The 21522-nt window shown below is 46.7% G+C and overlaps 3 protein-coding genes and 2 non-coding genes across 10 annotated transcripts in view; 2 read left to right on the top strand and 3 right to left on the bottom strand.

Annotated features, from left to right (window-relative positions):
- Positions 1–10700, bottom strand: part of TBL3 (transducin beta like 3) — a 57503-nt gene extending 46803 nt beyond the window's left edge. The window contains exons 1-8 of one of the 2 annotated variants that reach the window (XM_070760954.1): positions 10481–10700; positions 9076–9127; positions 8881–8976; positions 7187–7234; positions 6346–6487; positions 6123–6207; positions 3714–3884; positions 784–859 (exon numbers count right to left, since the gene is read on the bottom strand). In XM_070760954.1, coding sequence (XP_070617055.1) covers positions 784–859; positions 3714–3884; positions 6123–6207; positions 6346–6487; positions 7187–7234; positions 8881–8976; positions 9076–9127; positions 10481–10641 — 831 coding nt within the window. In that variant the 5' untranslated portion in view covers positions 10642–10700. The remainder of the gene's footprint in view (positions 1–783; positions 860–3713; positions 3885–6122; positions 6208–6345; positions 6488–7186; positions 7235–8880; positions 8977–9075; positions 9128–10480) is intronic. The other variant, XM_070760956.1, reaches the window with a different exon arrangement.
- Positions 10701–12743: 2043 nt separating this feature from the next.
- LOC139172141 (protein GVQW3-like) lies at positions 12744–15158 on the bottom strand. Of its 4 annotated transcripts, none has more exons than XM_070760939.1 (4): positions 14974–15121; positions 14252–14299; positions 13965–14140; positions 12885–13026 (listed from the first exon to the last, which is right to left on the bottom strand). In XM_070760939.1, the coding sequence occupies exons 1-4, from the start codon at positions 15044–15046 to the stop codon at positions 12976–12978; spliced, it is 348 nt and encodes a 115-aa protein (XP_070617040.1). In that variant the 5' UTR covers positions 15047–15121; the 3' UTR covers positions 12885–12975. The 4 variants fall into 4 exon arrangements, with proteins under 4 accessions (XP_070617038.1, XP_070617039.1, XP_070617040.1 ...); XM_070760940.1 differs by having other exon boundaries at positions 12916–13026; positions 13667–14140; positions 14974–15134; XM_070760937.1 differs by lacking the exon at positions 14252–14299 and having other exon boundaries at positions 12744–13026; positions 13667–14140; positions 14974–15158.
- Positions 13101–13230, bottom strand: LOC139172704 (small nucleolar RNA ACA64). Its single transcript, XR_011559923.1, has one exon. It is a non-coding gene; the product is annotated as a small nucleolar RNA ACA64 (small nucleolar RNA).
- Positions 15159–15622: 464 nt separating the features above from the next.
- On the top strand, positions 15623–21005 carry RPS2 (ribosomal protein S2). Of its 2 annotated transcripts, none has more exons than XM_070760933.1 (7): positions 15623–15814; positions 16720–16809; positions 17307–17414; positions 18319–18492; positions 18651–18810; positions 20606–20697; positions 20879–21005. In XM_070760933.1, exons 1-7 carry the CDS (start codon positions 15641–15643, stop codon positions 20960–20962), a joined length of 882 nt encoding a protein of 293 aa, XP_070617034.1. In that variant the 5' UTR covers positions 15623–15640; the 3' UTR covers positions 20963–21005. The 2 variants fall into 2 exon arrangements, with proteins under 2 accessions (XP_070617034.1, XP_070617036.1); XM_070760935.1 differs by having other exon boundaries at positions 15638–16247.
- Positions 20395–20534, top strand: LOC139172699 (small nucleolar RNA SNORA64/SNORA10 family). Its single transcript, XR_011559918.1, has one exon. It is a non-coding gene; the product is annotated as a small nucleolar RNA SNORA64/SNORA10 family (small nucleolar RNA).
- Positions 21006–21522: the final 517 nt, after the last annotated feature.

Here is a 21522-nt window from a genome sequence, read left to right as displayed (position 1 = left end):
AATATTAATTAAAAAAAAAAACCACTTCCGCGTTTGGCTTCGGGAGTCAGCTAGGAAGCGGCGCGGCTGTTTTAAAAGGTCGCCGCCGGCCTGGGGGGCTTCCCACCACCACCCCAAACCCCCAACCTGGGTCTTCCCGGCCGCCCACGCAAAGGGGAAACCCCGGCTCCTCGCTGATGCCCGCCGCTCGCCCGCCCGCCAGCAAGAGGGGAAGACCCAGGGAAGGTTCCTTCGGCCGCCCAACAGCTGATCTGCTCGGTAGCGCAGCAGCAGCGAGGAGCCGAATCGGGGTTTCCCCTTTGCGTGGGCGGCGGGGAACGCAAACTCCACCATCTGCGCATGCACGGCAATGGGAAAAAGGGCGCGCATGCGCAGATGGTGTTTTTACTTCCGCAACCCTACATTGCGAAAAATCGATTATCGCGAGGGGTCTGGGAACGGAACCCTCGCGATAATAGAGGGATCACTGTACCTCTAGATACGAGTTTAATTCGTTCCAGAACCGAGCTCGTATGTCGATCAACTCGGATCTCGAACGAATGATTTTGTTTTTCCCCGCCAAGATAACCAGAAGCAAGGATTCTTGCGCCACCTAGTGGAAGCTTGGCTTGTATCCCGAATTTGAGCTCGGGTGTAGAACAGAAATTTCGCTCCTGTTGTGGCTCGTAACTTGGAATACTCGCATGTGGAGCAGCTCATATCTAGAGGTACTACTGTATACAATTGAGAGGGTCTTCAAGGGTCTTTCTTTTGACTCGGGCAAAAAACTAAAAAGTACGTCACCTCATAGACCGGGATGGTGCTTTTGACCTTTTTGGCTTTCAGATCCCAGACGGTGCAAATCTTATCACGGCCAGAACTGCAATCAAAATAGAGACTGTACTCAACACAGCTGAGTGAACGTGACACCTTCTATCTAAGCAAGAAACCATATTGTGGTTTGCATGATACGTACAATTTTGAGATAAGAGCTGGCTTTTCACAAGGGCTGAACTATATATAAGTGATCAATCTAGTCCGTGAGTTGTGACAAACCAGCCGCAAGATCATTATCAAACATTTGCAAGTAGGAAACTGAATACAGTGATATCTCGTCATACAAACTTTTCGAGATACAAACCCGGGATTTAAGATTTTTTTGCCTCTTCTTACAAACTATTTTCACCTTACAAACCCCCCGCCGCCACTGGGATGCCCCGCCTCCAGACTTCCGTTGCCAGTGAAGCGCCCGTTTTTGTGCTGCTGGGATTCCCCTGAGGCTCCCCTCCATGGGAAACCCCGCCTCCGGACTTCCGTTGCCAGCGAAGCACCTGTTTTTGTCCGGAGGTGGGGTTTCCTAGCGAGGGGAGCATCAGTGAAATTGCAGCATCGCAAAAACACACAGGTCCGGAGGTGGGGTTTCAAGGACTTCGGTGTTTTTGCGATGCTGCGATTTCACTGATGCTCCCTTCAGTGGGAAACCCCACCTCCAGACTTCCGTTGCCAATGAAGTGCTCGTTTTTGCGATGCTGGGATTCCCCTGCAGCATCACAAAAACACGGAAAGCCGGAGGTGAGGTTTCCCATGGAGGGGAGCTTCAGGGGAATCCCAGCAGCGCAAAAACGGGCGCTTCGGCTAGCAAAAGGGGTGAATTTTGGGCTTGCACGCATTAATCGTTTTTCCATTGATTCCTATGGGAAACATTGTTTCGCCTTACAAACTTTTCACCTTAAGAACCTCGTCCCGGAACCAATTAAGTTTGTAAGACGAGGTATCACTGTACGGTTATAAATATAAGAACAAAATAATATCTATGCTACGTGTTGAAAGTCTTACTGGGAGTGCAGAACTGTCACAATGTCCATACTGTACTGCACAACAAGGGACTCATATTGCTACCTAAGCATAAACCAGAATGGAAATCCTGTGTCTGTTCTATTCCTGTAAAAACGTGCAGTTTCACTGTGTTTTGCTCAATTTTAGCAGAGGCTGCATTCCGCCTCCTCCTGCCTTCAAGGGTGGCAATGTTACAAGCCCCTCAGCCATTGGAAAAATGAGAGGCACAAATGGCCAAAGGCAGCCAAACTGACCCCTTTCAAGAAGCCAAGAAATATTGGAATAAAGTAGAGAAATGGTTAAAAGAAATAACAAATGAGAAGATTAAAAAGTCTCCCAAATTCTTCCTACTGGGTATCACAGACATGAAGTATAAAAAAGAAATTTATTACTTAATAATACGTATTTTAGTTGCGGCAAGAATTACATTCGCACAGAAATGGAAAGAAAAGGAAATACCAAAAGATGTAGAAGTATTTTAAAAAATTATGGAATGTGCAGAACTAGACATGACGACAAAACGTTTGAATAATCAAGTTGAAACAGAATTTTATAAAATATGGGACAAAGTATATAAATGGTGGAACTTTAAAAATAGTTGTAAAACTATATAAGTAAGAATTTATAATTATTTGAACTTATTAATTGGAAGGTTAATTGTATGTATGCATGAAAGAACATTTAGAAATTAATATGACAATGTGTTTCTTTTCTAGTTATACTAAATAAGTGGATTTTAATTAATCTATAACATGATAGCAATAGATAGAATGTAATAGTTTAAAAATAATATAAACACAGTATTTTTGCAATATTACAAATACAGTGATACCTCGTCTTACAAACGCCTCGTCATACAAACTTTTTGAGATACAAACCCAGGGTTTAAGATTTTTTTGCCTCTTCTTACAAACTATTTTCACCTTACAAACCCACCGCCGCCGCTGGGATGCCCTGCCTCCAGACTTCTATTGCCAGCGAAGCACCCATTTTTGCGCTGCTGGGATTTCCCTGAGGCTCCCCTCCATGGGAAACCCCACCTCCGGACTTCCGTGTTTTTGTGATGCTGCAGGGGAATCCCAGCAGTGCAAAAACGGGTGCTTCGCTGGTAACGGAAGTCCGGAAGTGGGATTTCCCAGCGAGGGGAGCCTCAGTGAAATCGCAGCATCGCAAAAACACAGAGGTCTGGAGGTGGGGTTTCGAGGACTTTGGTGTTTTTGCGATGCTGCGATTTCACTGATGCTCCCTTCGCTGGGAAACCCCACTTCCGGACTTCCGTTGCCAGCGAAGCGCTCGTTTTTCTGATGCTGGGATTCCCCTGCTGGGATTCTCCTGCAGCATTGCAAAAACACAGAAGTCCAGAGGTGGAGTTTCCCATGGAGGGGAGCCTCAGCGGAATCCCAGCAGTGCAAAAACGGGTGCTTCAGCTGGCAAAAGGGGTGAATTTTGGACTTGCACGCATTAATTGCTTTTCCACTGATTCCTATGGGAAACATTGTTTCGTCTTACAAACTTTTCACCTTAAGAACCTCCTCCCAGAACCAATTAAGTTTGTAAGATGAGGTATCACTGTATTAAAGTGTTATTTTTTATATTTTATTACTAGTTTAAGTATTTCATATTTTATAGATAAGAAAATTAATTAAAGTTATATAAATTATAACTTAAAGATAATAGAGTTAAATTTAATAAGAACATAGAGTGTGTGTGTTATATTTCTGAATCGATCTGATTATAGTTAGGTATCTTTTTTTTGTATTAGTTAGACTTCTATGATAAGCGGAGCAATGGTAGCTCCTTGAATGTTTAATGTTATCTGTTTTTGTCTAGTGAAAAATAATAAAAACATATTTAAAAAAAATAAGAAAGAGGGCAAGGCGGCCTTCCAGGAATCTCACCTGATGAGGGTCTCGTTGTCTGGGCAGAAGGAAAGCGAGGTGACCAAGCTGTAGTGATTGTCCAGTTGGCTGACGCAACGGCTGGACTTCAGGTCCCAAAGCCGGATGCTGTTGTCCATCGAGGAGGAGAAGAGCTGAGGCTGGGACATGTCCGGGTGGAACTTGACGAGGCTGGCAAAGAGAGAAGCCAGAAAAGCTTTTTTCCCCTTCAAGGGTAGCAAACACAACGCTTCCTCCCGGTTACCTGCACAAGGTCTCAAATGGCTTCCCAGGTGGAAAAGAGCCAGTGGGCGGAGTGGTTAACGTGCCAGACTAGACACTGGGTTACTGCGAGTTCTACTGCCCCCTGACCTCTAGGGAGGCACAGTATGCCACAATTGCCACATGAAAATGAAGCAACAGAGAGAATTTTCTCAATGAGACGACCTCGGTTGTATCAAGATCGCTCCTTTTATTGTATTTCACTTTTCCTGATATGTGGTGCAGAATAACCAATTCGCGAACGCCACATACATTAAGCCATTCTCCAACTACCATTCACTCATGCACTGTATAATGCAATCTCCTCATGACTTCCCTATAGATAATTAACGGAAGCTCCATTCTTTGCCTTTTCCTGCATTGTGTGTTTACTGGTGATTGGCAAAGGAATGAGAGTAAGGCATTTATTTCCTTATATGGAAGTTAGCTATAGGTTATCTTCACGCTGTATATCAAGTTAATTATTTTCCACGTGGCCATGGATTCTGCAGCTTGCTTACTCAGCCTGGACTCTTGCTCCCTTTCGATAGAGGAAGAATTAAGATTTTATTCAGCACCCAATTAGGCTAAAACATCACCCTCCAGTAATATTCCATTCCTAAAGTTCAGTGCCTAAAAACCTATGATTACAACACTGGAGCTGGGAACAGAATGGATGGCTTTGGGCCAGTCACTCTCCCAACCCAACCCATGGCACATATTGTAGGGAAAATAGGAGGGAGAGGGAGGAAGATCACCTTGAGTTGTAAAGGCAGAATATCAAACAAATAAACCAATGGAAAAGCAGAGCTATGCATCACATTCAGGACCCTCCACCTTATATTTAAGCTGCCCTCGTGGGACTGGCTGGGGGAGGACTACTCTATGGAGGGAGCTAGGTTTCCTCTCAGAAGTAAGAAAGAGGTGAAGCACAGATGCATTGCCTCCACTCGCTCATTCCACTTGAGAGGTAACCAAAACGTTCCTCTTTGCTTTCCTCTCTCAGCTTCCTTTTCCTCGCAACTGCTTTCCCAGGAGAAACCTGACTTCCTGCACGAAGAACCCTACAAAGCCCCCAGAGCAATGGTAGCATCGCCCGGCATGCGCGGAATTGGGGCACATTCACTCTTGAAACGATTCTCACAGGAGGCAAGAGAGCAGAAGGCTATCAGAGGGAATCTGGGTCTGTGAATGCGTTTGTAAAATAATCTCCGCGTCCCGTCGACTAAACAATGTCGTTTGGCGGGACCCAAGGGAAGAGCTTTCTCTGTGGCGGCCCCGACCCTCTGGAACCAGCTCCCCCCAGAGATCAGAATTTCCCCCACCCTCCTCGCCTTTCGTAAGCTACTTAAAACCCACCTCTGCTGTCAGGCATGGGGGAATTGAGATACAGTGTTCCCTCGATTTTCGCGGGTTCGAACTTCGCGAATAGCCTATATCACGTTTTTTTTCAAAAATATTAATTAAAAAATACTTCGCGGTTTTTTTCTATACGTTTTTTCCCACCCGATGATGTCATACATCATCGCCAAACTAATGATTTTTGCAAATAAATAACAAAAAAAAATAATTATTGTTAATAAAAAATTATGTTTATAAATATCAGGATCACTAAGTGTCTTATTCAATGGTGAGTACCAGTAATAATGGTGAGTAAATTGTTGTTAAGGGAATGGGAAATGGTAATTTAGGGGTTTAAAGTGTTAAGGGAAGTCTTGTGATACTGTCCATAGCCAAAAATGGTGTATTTACTTCCGCATCACTACTTCGCGGAAATTCGACTTTTGCGGGCGGTCTCAGAACGCATCTACCGTGAAAATCGAGGGAACACTGTATTCCTTTCCCCCCAGGCCTATACAATTTATGCATGGTATGTTTGCGTGTATGTTTGGCTTTTAGTAAGGGTTTTTAGTTATTTTAAACATTAGATTTGTCATATGTTGTTTTATTATTGTTGTTAGCCGCCCCGAGTCTACGGAGAGGGGCGGCATACAAATCTAATAAATAAATAATAAATAAATAATCAAAACAGCAGTGCAGGAGTGGAATTACATTTACTGCCAGGTGACGCAGAGGGGAAAAAAGGAAGGCTACCCCCCCCCCCCCCGCCCCTTATCATTTCCTTATTAAGCATTCTCAAGTCCCCCACTGCAAAGAGGGAATCCTTACTGGACAACCCCGGAAGAGCCCTTCAGGTTGTGGGTGCAATACTGCCGGGGAATGTCCCAGATCTTGATGGTGCTGTCACAGCCACCTGGAAGGAGCAAGAAGGAAAGTCAGGCCACACCTGGAGCTTAGCTGCAACGAATGCCGGCCCTCGGGAGCTGAGCCGGCCCCGGATCATCCCTGCCACAGGAAGGCTTGCTCGGACTACTCAGCCTCGGGGCCGTACCTGTGGCTAACAAAGTGGAAGAGGGGTCAAAGGTCATGCTGGCCACAGGAGCTGTGTGCACAGCCTTCCACGTCCGTGTGCACTTATTTCCTAGCCAGTCCCACTGCTTCAGCAGCAACGCTTGGCTTCCTGTTACCAGGATCTAATGCAACAGGAGAAAAATAAAAGGGAAAAATATAGTACGTTTATCATTTCTCAAACGAAATTTGAAATGAGATTCAGCTTCGTTAATAACAAAAAAAAACCAAAACCAACCCCTGCATGCCAATAACAGCTGGAGGAATTCGAGTAATGAGAGATGTATATACAGTGGTACCTCGACATACGAGTTTAATTCGTTCCAGACCCGAGCTCGTAAGTCGATCAACTCGCATCTCGAACGAATGCCTTTAGACTTTGTTTTTTGCACCGAGATAACTGGAAGCAAGGAGATTCTTGTGCCACCTAGTGGAAGCTCGGCTCGTATCCCGAATTTTAGCTCGGGTGTCGAACAGAAATTTCGCTCACGTCGCGGCTCGTAACTTGGAATACTCGCATGTGGAGCAGCTCGTATCTAGAGGTACGACTGTACATATAACACAGGGCAAAATATCAATTGATGTCTAAACATCGACATATCTTTAAACAGTAGCTTGATTTTATATTTTTAAACATGTGTTAATCAGGAAGGAGGATGCCAGCCCCTTGTCCCTCGGGGTGTGTGGAGCGTGAAATGCTTCCAGTGTGGCTGCTGCAATATCCCCTGGGAAGCAAGCTGGCTTTGCAGGGTGCCTGCGTTAGTATTATGGAACCAGTCTCCTGCCCCAGTGCTAGAATTCCCAGCAGCCCTGCAGTCCTCTACCTCATCATCACTGCTGAGGGCGAATACTGTAATCTCGGTTCCATCATCCTGAAACAAACAGAGGAAGAACTATCAGGTCACTTAATTGCATCATTCTTCTAATTAAACAACAACTGTGTTTTCAAGTATTATGTCTATTAATAATATAATAATTTCCAAGTATTATGTCTGATCATTGATAAGAATTAAGAATTTATATTCTGAATTATGCACTGGACCACATTCGAACACATACCTCCCAGTGGCCGGTTAGGACCCACAGAGTTGGGCTTCCCAGGGTTCCTTTGGCCAGGCGGGACCACATGGGAGGACCTTCTCTGTGGTGGCTGCAGGTCTATGGAGCCAACTCCCCCCTGAGATCCACATGATCCCCACCTGCCGACCTTTCAAAGAGCCATTAAAACGTGGCTTTTACAGCAGGCTCCATCTTGCCCCAGCTGAATGGATGAATATTTTAATATTAAGGTTTTTTTTTAAAAAAAATGTGTTTTATTGTTTTTATATTGCTGTTCAGTGCCCAGAGTTTGTCAGGAGTTGGCTGGCCTATAAATCCCACTAATAAATAAACAAATAATTGTTTGGTTTTATATTTGTGCTTGTGCTATCTACAGTGAATATCTCTTCAATCACAATACATAAATGTAAATTATTTTGATAATTATGTAGCATAAATTATTCCAGTTATTCAATAATCTACTTGAGCCATTATACTGCAACACCACTTTCCTTTCCCCCTTTTAAAAAATATTTTTATTTTTGCACCAAATGTATATAAACATCCATACATATACTATATTATCAAGACATCCATAGTTATATAGTTCTATCAAAAATATCATGTCCTTAGTTTGCTTCGTTTATCCACAATCTACTTTCCTTCTATATTTCATACTACTTCCCTCTATTTCCCTCTCTTCCCTCTACCTTCTTTCTCCCTCTCTCCTTCTTTCCTACTTTCCTCCTCTCTCTCCCCCTTCCTTTCTACCTCCCTTTTCTCCCTCTTATTCTTCCCTGAGTACATCTAATCACAATCCCTTTTATGGTTAGCAGATTAGCAATTCAGAAGCCCTAACTTCATACCAACATTGTAGCTATTTCTTTAAACATATATCTTTCCCTTTATCTATATTTATATTTTTAATATATTGTTCCAGGTACATCTACTATTGTTCTAATGCTGCCTCCTTCCTCCTATTTTTGTTGCCTGGGTTTACCACTTCTAATTTTCAACTCCCTTCCAAATTAATCACTATACATTAATTTCCAAAAAATATTCATTATCTCTTACACCTCTTAATATTAAGCCATATTCCTCCCTCTCCTCAATTGATATCTTTACTCATTGTTTTTTTAAGTTCTATCATTTCTAAAAACCGTAAATTTTTAAGTTCTTTTCCCCTTTCATATCTCTCTTCCAACTTTCTATTTTTTATTTTAACTTATTCTCTATATTTAAACAAATATAATTCTTATTATTACTATTCCATCCATTGCTTAATAAATAACATTTTAAATTCCCCATAACAAAAAGTCTAAAAGTATTAATCATACAGATCTTATATCATTCCAACAATATCAATAATTGTCTGAATACTTTCAATATTAAATCAGGTTTATAAGTTATACAAATCTTACATAAAACAAATCTAATAAAAAAGGGTAGATGCTTTTTAGGAGAGGGTATGTCTTAGTACCTGTTCAATACTGTGTACAATATCTCCTGTTTCAATGTCCACTATATTGACCTTGCTCCCACAAGCACAAAACATATAATCCCCAGCTTGAGTAACCTAGGCCAAAAATAGAGAGCATGGTAGGTTTTTCAGCAAATGATGGCCATGCATAATAAATGGTAGTAGTAGTAAAGGTAAATTTCTGTTTGCTATTACCTGAATGGGTCCTCCTGTGTAGAAAGACTCAATTTTCCTGAACACGGCATAACTGAAAGATTACCAGAGACATACCAACAATGAAAAAAACCAGCTAGATTTTACTGTATCATGTACCAATTACAGTAGTTATCAAAAAGCAGAGTAGCAGGTGAAAAATTTATTCTTTTAATCTGAATTATCTGATTGATAAAGCTCAAGTGCAAAGAATCATACTACCCACATATGCAGCCCACCCTGGATCCTGCACCTTCCTTCTCCACGTTAACATGTGGGGATGCCTTTGCCACCTGTTTCTGAAAACAGATGCTTGGACTAGAGGAGGCCTGACCCAGTTAAGGAACCGTTTTTTATAAATCTGTGCAAAGGGCTGAATGTGAGGTGACTCATTGAGGATAAATAATGGTAAGCAATTCAGCATAGTAAGAAAAGAGGAAGAAGATCCCCCCCCCCAGCCCCAAGATTCACGGACGGACTGTTCTTGTGTCTAGTTGTCTTGGTGTAGTGACATTTTGAGGGTAGGAGTTGAAACAGTTTATGTCCAGGATGCGAGGGGTCAGCCTCTTTTTGACTCATGCAGTATACAGGTCCTCCATGGAAGGCAGGTTGGCAGCCATTGTTTTTTCTGCAGTTCTGCAGGCCGCTCAAAAGCCCCACAACTTAAACCCACTCATGAGGTGGGGGAGGGAGAAGAGTGGATGAAATTCCTTTATTTTCCTCCAGGCACCGGAGCCCATTCAGGCGTCCGAGAATCCCCCCCGCCGGATCTCCCCTTGTCAGAAAGGGCTCCTGGCTGGGAGAGAAGGGAAGGCTGCCCCGGGAGACCCCCCAGGCTCTACCCGGCTCTCTTCCCCTGAACAAGCCATTAAGCCATGTGAACATCTCCACCACCGGAAGCGGATTTCACGCCTGTTGGTGAGTTTTCCTTTTTAAGACCGCAGCCTCAACAGGCTGAGCAGGAGCCCCATTTCGGCCGCTGGTGGGGGTCTACGGGGGGGTGGCCGCCTTTCAGCGAGGACTCTCCCCTCTGGGCTCCAGCGGGCTTCACGAAGGGCCCACGCCGGTTGAGGGAGCCCTCAGCCAGGGCCGCCGCAGCTGCAAACGACCGGAGTCTCCCCGTCCGCTTTTGCGTTCTCCTGGGATCACCCCGAGGCCTCCCATTCAAGCACCAAGAACCTAGCCCAAATCTGCCGGCCTTTCCCAGCTGGCCCTCTGCGTGTGCTCAGAAACACGGCCCAGCAGCGGGTCCCCCAGCCGAGTGCGGCCAGCCAGCTAACGGCCCCAAAAACTGCGACGCGGTCGCTATGGTGACGGCTCACTGCCCTGGCCCCTCTCGCCGACAACAGCGGCGGCTCCCTTGGCCCTGCCCCTCCCTCTCCCGCCCCCGGCGCCTCCCTTTCCTCACTTGCTTTTCAAGTTCCCTGAAGAGCTCGAGATCGCCATCCTAGAGCCCCGACTCGGTCGCTGCGCGGTCCCCATCCCCTCGCCTGGACGCCCGGGCGGCCTCCACGTGCTTCCGGGAAAATGCGCTTGCTTCCGGCGCGTGGCCGTGGCGCAAGCAGACATAGACGGATGAAAAGGTGGAGAGGAGCGAACTGAGGCCAGAAGGCGCAGCTTCCGGGTCCCTCTGGCAGGGAGCGACTGAGCAAGCGCCGCTTCCTCCACAGCGCAGGGAGCAGTAGAGCCGGCTAGGCAGCAGGAGAGAAGGGCCCTTTTTCATTCGGAGGGCCGATTCCTAGCGCGGCCACGACGCCTCCGCTCAGGGAGAGCTTGTGGGTCGCTCTTGCTCCTCCCGGGCTTTGCCTTGCGGGCTCCCGGGCAATCTCCGCGGCGGTCCCCGTGCAGGCGCCTCGCGGCTCCCCTGGGTGGTCGCAGGGGGGCCTCGTTCTACGCGCCGTTGGCTCCGGTGGGGGGCTCCCGGGCGGCTCTTGGGCCGAAGCGCTGGGCTGGGTTGGCTGGGTCTCGCATTGGGGCCTCGTGTTGATCTCTTCCAGCGCCGAGGTCCCTTCACTGGGTAATGAAACCCCTGCAGCTCAACCCTGAATTACGAATGGCTTCTCAGACTGGCCTTTAATGACAGGGTTTCTAACCCCAACGGGAACTGATCCAGAGGCTGAGCAGGGCTATCCTGATAAAACTTTGCAAACTTAACCAATACAGCTGAATGTGCTTGTTACCTCTAGTCACCAAAGTGTCCTCCAAATCGGTGATTGAGTATACACACACACCTTAATTGGAGAAAATGGTCTCTCTCTCTCTCTCTCTCTCTCTCACTGATATCTTCCGCGAGACCACTTCACACACACCACCAAACCTCAAGGCAGAAATGTTCTGGCCTACCCATTCTTGTCATTGAAACCCCTACAAGACTGACACAGACTTCAAAGGAGAATCAGAACTGCAGAAAAAACAATGGCTGCCAACCCACCTTCCATTGAAGACCTGTATACTGCTCAAGTGAAAAAGAGGGCTGTGAAAATATTTACTGACCCCTCACATCCAGGACACAAACTGTTTCAACTCCTACCCTCAAAATGTCACTAGAGCACTGCACACCAGAACTACTAGACACAAGAACAGTGTGTGTCGTCCCCCCCCCTCACACTATCACTGCTAAACAAATAATTCCCTCAATACTCTCAAACTATTTACTAAGTCTGCACTATTAATCTTCTCATTGTTCCCATCTCCTCCCGCAAATGTCTGTATGACTAACTTTGTTTGTATCCTTACAATTTATATTGACTGGTTCCTAATATGATTCCTTATTCATATCCTATGACTATCATTGTTGTACCTTATGATTCTTTGGGGTATTAAAAAAGAAACCTTATGATTCTTGAACTTTTCTTCTATGTACACACCAAGAGCATATGCACTAAGACAAATTCCTTGTGTCCAATCTCATTGGCCAATAAAATTCTATTCTACCTTTGAAGAATGCTTGGAAACTGCAAATCATACAAAATGCAGCCACGCGAGCGGTCATGGGCTTTCCTAGGCATGTCCATATTTCTCCAACACTGCAGACTGTATTGGCTGCTGTTTGGTTTCCGGACACAATTCAAAGTGTTCATAATGACCTATAAAGCCCTACATGGCAGACTACTTGCGCATGTATCTCAGCAACCAGTTAGCTCCCACAGAGTTGGCCTTCCCCATGTTCTGTCAGACAATGTTGCTTGGCAGGGCCAAGGGGAAGAGCCTTTTCTGTGGGGGCTCCAGCCCTCGGGAATCAGCTCCCTCCAGAGATTCGTACTGCCCCCACCCTCCTCACCTTCCACAAGAGCCAAGCTTGGGGTTATTACAGTCCAGCCCCCTGGCCGACAAATGCTTGTGTGTTTGTTGTCTAAATTGGAATGCTTGGTTTTTAAAATGTAATTGGGGATTTTAGATTTTTAGATTAGATTAGATTATCGTACTGTATATATTTCTTTTATATGCTGTAAACTGCCCTAGCTCTCGGAGAGGGGTGGCATATAAATCCAATTAATAATAATATTCTATTCTATTCTATTCCATTAATGCAAATGGGAGTTTTGCATCAGACTTTGTTACTGATGTTAGTTCTTAACTTTCATCATGAAGTGGGATATGGCAGCTGTTTGGTATACATGTATTCAGGTATTACATTAGGAACTAGGTAAATAGTTCACAAACAAAACATGTATGCATCACAAAGTGTTTAATTAAAAAAAACATTGCAAATGTTAAGTCTCTTCACAAATACATTATCATTCCTTTGGAAGATGAGCCTAGTGAGAATCAAACTGCAGACAGCTGTAGTAGCCTGCAGTACTGCATTCTAACCAGCGCACCATCATGGCTCTCTAAATGTTGCATCTCCTCCAATAGCTGTGGGGAAGAGAACATACCATCTCCCAGTGGTATGCAGAAAGTTTAAGATCTTGCAGCATACAAGTCTTCAAAGTGGATCTTCCTCTGCAGCATCTGTTGGGAAAAATACATGTTAGTATTTTGAATCTTAATTTTGAATCTTATTTCAACCATGTAGTATTTTCATGAGATATAGGAGCCTGGGTTTTATTGCCCAAAGACTGTTCTTAAGGCAATAAGCTTAAAGCTCCTTTTTGCTATGGGCACAGTTACCTCACCCAAGGCCACAAAGGAAGCCAAGGATTATTTTCAGACAGTGCCCTAATGCCCCAGAAGTCATATTACAATGCAAAGCAGCTTCTTTCAGCAGCTGAAGTTTCTAACACAAACTGCCAACATTCCAAATTCAGCCTTGAGAGAACTCCCAATCAAAGGTTATCTCTTCAGCAAACCAAGATAGAGAAAACTCTACATTAGAAACTTATACACAAGTAGAAAACACACTACAATCTCCAGCACCTGCTAGCCAATAGCCAGCAAAGTGGTGGAACTGGGGCATGGAATGCTGTTAGTACCAATCATGGTAGTGCAACCACACCTGTTGAACAGGATGTAGGCTTGCCACCTACACTATTTCAGATATCTATTTGATTCATAATTTTAAACGACTGTTCCCTTTTATGTTACAATCCCTTTATAGAGATGAAGAATAATACAATCCAGAAATGCAAAAGGCAATTTTAATCGCACTTGCCATCTGTATAGGTTGCACATATCTCTGGCGTCAGGATGCGGGGAACCCATCTTGCACAAACCTTCCGATACTGAAGAATATCCATAATATGTCCCACACGTTCCTGCGAAATGCCCAGCTTGGCAGCAATTTCTCTCTGGGTGATCTGCTGATTGTCCTTGATCAGTTCATCAACCCTTTTCACATGGAACTGATCAGTGGCCGTCACTGGTCTTCCACTGCGTTCTTGGTCACATAAATCAGTTCTCCCGGGTTGACCACCTTTACATTTTTTGGCCCAGCGACGCACAGTACTCACGTCCACACAATCCACGCCATAAACAGCGAGCATCTGGCGGTGGATTTCAATTGGAGGAACTCCTTCAGCAGTCAGAAACTCAATCACGGCACGTTGTTTAAAGCGTACTGAGGAATATTCAGCGAAGGCTTCCATTCCACGAGCAACAGCCACACAGCTTTTCTCACAGCAACTTCCTGTCAACGGAGGTGGGAGAACAGACGCTATCTCAGGGCTGGATTTCGGAGGCATCCCTTTTCATCCAGCCCTCTTGGCACCCAACCGCCAGCTCCAGCTGCAGTAACCACCAGGTCTCGATGAGGTCACAGGCTTGCCATCCACTCCATTTCGGGAACCTGTCACATAAAATTGAAAAGGAGGGTTTCTTCTTTTTCAAAGTACCAAAAAAGGCAGCTTGCTCTTTTTATAGGTGAAGGACTACATAGTCCATCACGTTGAAAGTAGTATCGACTGCACTTCCCACCTGTATCATCTGCAAAAGGGAAAAAAATCACTCTTTTTGGAAAGGACGGGTGGAGAAAGACCTTAGGCCAGTGTTTCCCAACCTAGGCAGCTTGAAGATATCTGGACTTCAACTCCCAGAATTCCCCAGCCAGCGTTGGCTGGGGAATTCTGGGAGTTGAAGTCCAGATATCTTCAAGTTGCCTAGGTTGGGAAACACTGGGGAATTCTGGGAGTTGAAGTCCAAATATCTTTAAGTTGCCATGGTTGAGAAACACTGCCTTAGGCAGACCCGTCAGTGACCGCCCCCACCCCCGCACGTGGGACGGACGGACGCCAAAGGACCCCCCGGCGCTAAGGCCAGCGGAGCCCGGAGGGGAACTCGGGGGCTCCCGGGGGCCAAGAGGCAGCAGCCAGGGTCGCTGAAGCCGAGGCGCCTCAGGGCAGGCGGCGCTCCGCTCCCCGGGCGTCGTTACAGGGGCCTCCCCGGGGATGGGACGAGGGCAGCCGGGAGCTCCGGGGGGGGGGGGGAAGTCACGGCTGCCCCTCCTCGGCGCCCCTTCCTCACCTGTCCGGCAAAGGCGCCCACGGAGGCTACACCCGCCGCCCCCCGCCGCTTCTTCCGGCAGCACCCACGCCATGCTCGATCCGGGGCCTTTCGACCGCACGCTGGACCCGGCACGGAGTGAGCATCTGCACGCCTGCGCGGTCGGTTTAGGAGGCCGGGAAATAGGAGCTCGCGCACGCGCTTCGAGACATGACGGGTCTCGCGAGATGAGTTGACGTTAAATACCCCACCCCGCGCGCGCTAGGCCTTCTATTCTATTGCACGTAAGTCACGGTCGGTGCTGTTCGGGGTGATGTTCACCGCCATCATTTTCGGGGCGGGAAAGGGGGGGGGGGGGGCGCCGGTCCTGGTCCTGAGTTGGGGAAGGGGCAGAGGTAGGGCGGCGGGAATCGGCTGCGGGGGGATCCGGGCGCCAAGGCTCTGGAGCTGGTGGGGCGCACGTGGCCTCCGAGCAGACTTTCCGTCCAAGCGCGGAGCCCGCCCGCCCGCCCGCCCTTCCCCTCAGTGCCTACCTGGGCCTCTGCCTACCGGCCCGGCGTCCCCCGCTTGTCTCGGGGGCGGTTCATGAGGGAGACGGTTTGAGGCCCGCTTTCCCGCGGCGTCTGAGGGCCCCGAAGCTATTCACACGTTTGCAAGTGTCTCTTTTTCCCCCTCCCCCTCCCAGCAAATGGCGGACGACGCCGGTGCCGCGGCCGGAGCAGGAGCCGGAGCAGCTGCTGCCCCCGCCGCCCGCGGGGGCTTCCGAGGAGGCTTCGGCAGTGGAGGCCGGGGCCGGGGGAGAGGTCGCGGTCGGGGGAGAGGCCGGGGCCGTGGGGCCCGAGGCAAAGCGGAGGACAAAGAAGTGAGTGTCAATTGCACAACAAAGACAATGTGCACATAGCAAGGAAGGGGACGGATTGCTAAAATGCATACCGTTCCCCAAGCACCATCTACAGTGGTACCTCTCCCTAAGAACGCCTCTACTTAGGAACTTTTCTAGATAAGAACCGCGTGTTCAAGATTTTTTTTTGCCTCTTAAGAACTAAGAAGAGAACCCGAGTTAAGAACTGCTTAAGATCCTGAGCCCAGAAAAATTTCCCAGGAAATTTGAGAGCGGCAAGAAGGCCCAGCTAGTTTCCTGCCATTCCCCCTTTAATCCCAGCCATCTTGGGCTTTTCTGGGCTGCCAGAGGAGCCTTTCGCCTTCAGCCAAACCGAAAAGTCACCACAGTGAAGGAAAGGCGCCAGCTACAAAGCGAGAGAAGACGGAAGCCCTTCAGCATGGGAAGGAAGCAGGTAGCAGCAGCAGCAGCAACAACCGCCTTTCGGTCAAACCCTCTTGCCTGCCTGGGTTTCTCTCTGGCACAGTGTATAGGAGGCAGCCTTGTGCCAGATACTGTATATGGAGGCGTGTGCTCCTCGCAGCCTCAGAGTCCCTCTTTTTTTTTTTAAGCCTTAAAAGTTTTGGATTTTTTTGACTCCCCTTCCTTCGGCAGCGACTGTCCTCTTCTTCCTCCTCCTCCCACCCAAATTCCGAGCTTTTATTTCTTTCCTAATGGGTTTGCACGCATTATTTGCTTTTACATTGATTCCTATGGGAAAAATTGCTTCTACTTACAAATTTTTCTACTTAAGAACCTAATGGAACAAATTAAATTCTTAAGTCGAGGTACCACTGTATTAGTCTTCAACTGGTTGCCTTTTTTTAATGAAACCTATTGCCAAAGAAAGATTGGGTTCTTCAATAGACTCATTTATATTTTTGCAGTGGATGCCTGTGACCAAACTAGGCCGACTGGTAAAGGACATGAAGATCAAATCTCTGGAAGAGATCTACCTTTTCTCTCTTCCAATCAAGGTATTACATTTAAAAACTTGGAGGACTTGTCACTTTCTCAAAGGATAAATAGCCGCAGGGATGGGACACGGGGTAAGCACATTTGTGCACCCATGTATTAGTTACCCAGTAAAATGGATGAGACAATCCAAACAAAATTAGGAACAAAATGTTATCTTTAAGTTATTGTTGAATGGTGTATTTATTAGTTTTGGGTTTTAAAAGGAGCTAAAGAAAATTCATTTTAGTGAGAACTCATTTAGCAATCAATTAAAAATTGTCTTAACTTTGAAACTCATCTGGATAACTTGGCCAGATACTTTTCAGCCCCAGGAAGAACCTACTGGCAGGCTGCTTCCAAAAATATTGCAAAGGAAATTGTACCAACCTGTTCTGGGGTGGTCTGCAGAAACCAGAATTGACTTGTCAATCAAGTCAACAATGAAGAGAGTTGATGCTATTGTGAAATTTCTTGCAGTGCAGAGAGACAGGTGGATTATCGTGTATTGATTTTTCAGGAGTCTGAAATCATTGACTTCTTCCTGGGCTCCTCGCTGAAGGATGAGGTTTTGAAAATCATGCCAGTGCAGAAGCAAACACGGGCAGGACAGCGCACCCGGTTCAAGGTAACTTCAGCTTCCTTTTGCTTCCTGTGCTTGGGAGGTTTAGTTCTGTGGCAGTAGAAATTGCTGATGTGACTTCTAGCTAGACCGTCCTTTTTTCTTGGTACATTGTTGTTAGAGCAGACTTCTCAATTTGAGATTCATTTGGTTCATTTACTGAGCATCAAATTGGGAAAGTAAGCAGGCTTGTTTTTTCGATGTAGAGAATGAACTTTCCCTAATGAAGGAGCTGACTATCTAACGGAAGGTGCAGGCATGATTTTAGCACCATAGAATCATATACACTGCTCAAAAAAATTAAAGGGAGCACTTAAAAGATAAAACTCCCAAGTAAATCAAACTTCTGTGAAATCAAACTGTCCATTTAGGAAGCAATACTGATTGACAATCAATTTTACATGTGCAAATGAAAACAATAGAAATGAAAACAACCACAAAATCTGGGGGAGGGGGGTTTGTCATGTGACTAGTGAGTTGGCCACGCCCACCCTGGTCTTGGGTTTCCCAGTGTTTTGTTTTCTCTGGGAAAGGAGTCCAAATGGCATAGAGCCCTGGGACCAGCAGTGGAGAGCTGAGACAGCTGAAAGCTCCCGTCTCCATGTCAGCTGCAGAACCACTGCGGGAGGAGCAGAAACATCCCTTTGGCTGTAAACATGGGTGGGTTGCCAAGTCCCTGAGTTCTGACCACAAGGGCCCTGCAGTGGCCAGTGAGGGAAAGCCTCATTCTTTCCTGCTGCCCTAATTTCAAACGTTTGCTGAATGAACGGTCATAACCCAAGGACTGTCTGTGATAAGCTGCGCTCAGCTGTCAGGTGTTTGCATAGTTCGTGTTGGGCAGCTGTCGGTGGTGGGTGCGTATGTGTACGTTTTCATTTCTGCTGTGGAATTAGCGTCTCTTTCTCCTTAGGCCTTTGTTGCCATTGGAGATTACAACGGCCATGTCGGCCTCGGGGTCAAGTGCTCTAAAGAAGTTGCCACGGCCATTCGTGGGGCCATCATCCTGGCAAAGCTCTCCATCGTGCCAGTGAGGCGAGGCTACTGGGGGAACAAGATTGGCAAGCCTCACACTGTGCCATGCAAGGTAAGACTTTTGTGAGGCTGTTGCATTGGCTGAATGGCAAGACTTGGACTCAGTGTTTTATAGCCCTATTGTCTCTCTCTGTCTCTCATGCACACACAAAATCGGGGTCCTCGTGAAGTACTTTATTGAGTGGGCCTCTGTCTGGCTTGCCCTTGTAGGTGACAGGCCGGTGTGGGTCCGTCTTGGTCCGCCTCATTCCTGCCCCACGTGGTACAGGGATTGTGTCTGCTCCCGTTCCCAAGAAACTGCTCATGATGGCGGGAATCGACGACTGCTACACCTCGGCCAGGGGTTGCACTGCTACCTTGGGCAATTTTGGTAAGTCTTTGGCTACCTGAAGTAACTGGCTGTAACTTGGGAAATGGCAACCTTTGGGCCACAGGATTCTTAGCTTGCCAGTATCTTATTTGTTTGATTTATAGAGCTGCCAATCTCAATAAATGTGGTTCTGGGTTGTATACAATGAAGCAAATCAAATATTACAACCATTGAAAGCAATTAAGTGCAATTAACAATCTTGCAGATTTAACACAGGGCTCCCAAAGTTGTTGGAAGGAATTGTGTTTGTGCTTCTAGACTATTTCTCCTTCTGCAGAATTCTGCAGTGCATGTCACTGTTGCTGGAGAGAAGATGGCCAAGAAGAACTTGGGGTTTTTTAGTACTCAAGGGGACACAGAGATCCACAGCCTTTAAAATTCCAGAGCTCTATGCACCCTCTAGAGCAGGGATGGCAAACCTGTGGCCCACAGAGCCATATCTGAAGGCACGTAAGGCGTTGTTGGCCTAGTCAGCTCCAGTGCACATGTGCGTCCTGGCCAGCTGGTTTTTTGGCCTTTTGTGTCATTTTTCACCGTCCCCAGGGTTCAAGAATCTAGTTGCCTGAAGCCTGCAGACAGCGAAAAACAGACCAACTGGAAGTTTTGTTTTCAAACTTTCCATTGGTCCGTTTGGCCATTGTTTCACGCTTCCCGGGGGTGGGCTGGCTTTCATGAACCCTGGGGAGAGTGAAAAACAGCCCTACGGGCCCACCAGAAATCCAGAGGCTTCAGTGAGTGCTCTTTGCATGCGCAGATGGGGGGGATGCAGGGAGGATTGTGTGCATGCTGGGGAGGGGGGAAGCACAGGGGGAGAGGGCATTGCATTATGGTTGTGGACAGACATGCACACGCTATCTCACATGCACGTATTTTCTTTGGCACCGGAGCAAATAATTTCCTGATCAGTCTGGGAAAAAATGGCTGTGTTCATGTTACATTTTAAAAAATCTCTCTGAACAATAAAGTCCCTGGAAAAACCCTGCTCTAGAACACACACACACACCCTACCTTGAAGTTAGCTTCGAAATAGTAATTGTTCGCATTAGGCATAGAGGAGCTCTTAAATTCAGGAATTATATTAAGTGTACATGAGCAAGTCAAATCTAGTTTTTATTCTGCCTTTTGGAATACTGCCTGAAGCAAAGTGGAACTTGCAGCCTTTAAAATAATGAGCACACCCTTGAAATGAAACTGCGGAGAGGAGCCTGGAATGGAAGGCAGTCTGAATGCAGGGAGGGACAAAGAGCGTCTTACATGCTGGCAGGTTTCTAGGACCTGGCCTCTCTAAAGCAGAGACGTCGGTAGATTTTGAATGTTCTAGGTTTGTTTAGTTTATAGAAGGGGACTTCCCCCCTGCCACAAAGGGGCAGTATCACTCCTTGGTCATTTGCCAGTCTGCCTTGAGAAACCAGGAGGGCGAGGGTCTGCCATAGCTGGCTACGGTGACATTCAGTGCTGGTTCCTGTTACTTGAACTAACGCATAAATGGTCGCGCTGTGGATTTGTTCAATAAATTGGCCAAATTCCAGCCTAGCATCATTTTGCCATGGGTGTTTTGGTTCTTTGGAAATGCTCAATTCTAGAACACTCTCAGCTCTGCTCAGTTGCACCTGACTCCAGTGGTGCAGCTGACGTTTACGAGAGGGAAAGCAAAGGAGTTTCAATTTGCACGGCAGAGAGTCCGACCACAGTGGTCTCCCTGTTCCTTATCAAACTCGACAGGCTGGACTATAAATACGTGACAAAAGAATATTGTGAGTGCTGAGGTGTGAGGTGACTTCAATTTTTCTTTCAGCTAAAGCCACCTTTGATGCAATCTCCAAGACCTACAGTTACCTGACCCCGGATCTCTGGAAAGAAACTGTCTTCACTAAATCTCCTTATCAGGTAAGAAAGGTGTGGCATGAGGGTTAGGCAGTATTCGCCCTCCCCTTTGCCCCCTCCCACCAGATTATGCCTTTCCTTGGGGGAGCTCAGCGAGGCAGATTTGGAGGCTCCCCTCATTTTATCCTTCTAGGCCTATATTTTATGTGGGCGGGAGATTGATGGCTTTTTCCTTTCTCTGCAGGAGTTCACTGATCACCTGGCGAAGACCCATGCCTCCAGGGTGTCTGTGCAAAGAACGCAGGCGGCTGCTGTAGCAGCCACCTAAAAACATCCTGTACTTTAACTCAATAAAGTGATCAAGTTTTAAACCAACCTGGTACGTGCTATATTTTCTCCTTCATTGGGAGAAGCGGCAATGTTCCAAACAAAATGCATAAACAGTATCTTCTGAATTCAAAGTTTGTATGGTAAGGAAGGTTTGGGGGATCTTCAGGAGTTGTCATTGTTCTGTTTTTAATTCTTTCAGTGGCTGGTAGCAAGATTGGGTATCAGCAAGACGAGAGGCAAAGAGAACTTGGATGTTCTCTTTCCTCCCAAGCTTAGCACTTGATAGCCATCGCTGGTGGACTCCTTGCCTTCTGCAGTGTCATCACTTCCCATCAGTTGCGGCAGACTGACAGTAAGCCAGAGCTGCATTCTTTAATTCAACCTACTCCAGGGAATTTTGCAACCATTGAACCATGGTGTAAGACCTACCTCTTCTCCTCCATCCCCTTCGAAAAAGAATACCCCCAAGGTCTCTTCTAGCCCCATGACTCTATGCTGCTTGAGTTCAAGGACAGCAGCAGCAGCAAGGAAGGTCAGGTGCATCAGGCACAACTTACC

This window comes from Erythrolamprus reginae, chromosome 9 (assembly GCF_031021105.1).
Source record: "Erythrolamprus reginae isolate rEryReg1 chromosome 9, rEryReg1.hap1, whole genome shotgun sequence".
Classification (NCBI taxonomy): domain Eukaryota; kingdom Metazoa; phylum Chordata; class Lepidosauria; order Squamata; family Dipsadidae; genus Erythrolamprus; species Erythrolamprus reginae.
Note: the sequence above shows the minus strand (reverse complement) of the source record. Positions and strands in the feature narration are given on the sequence as shown.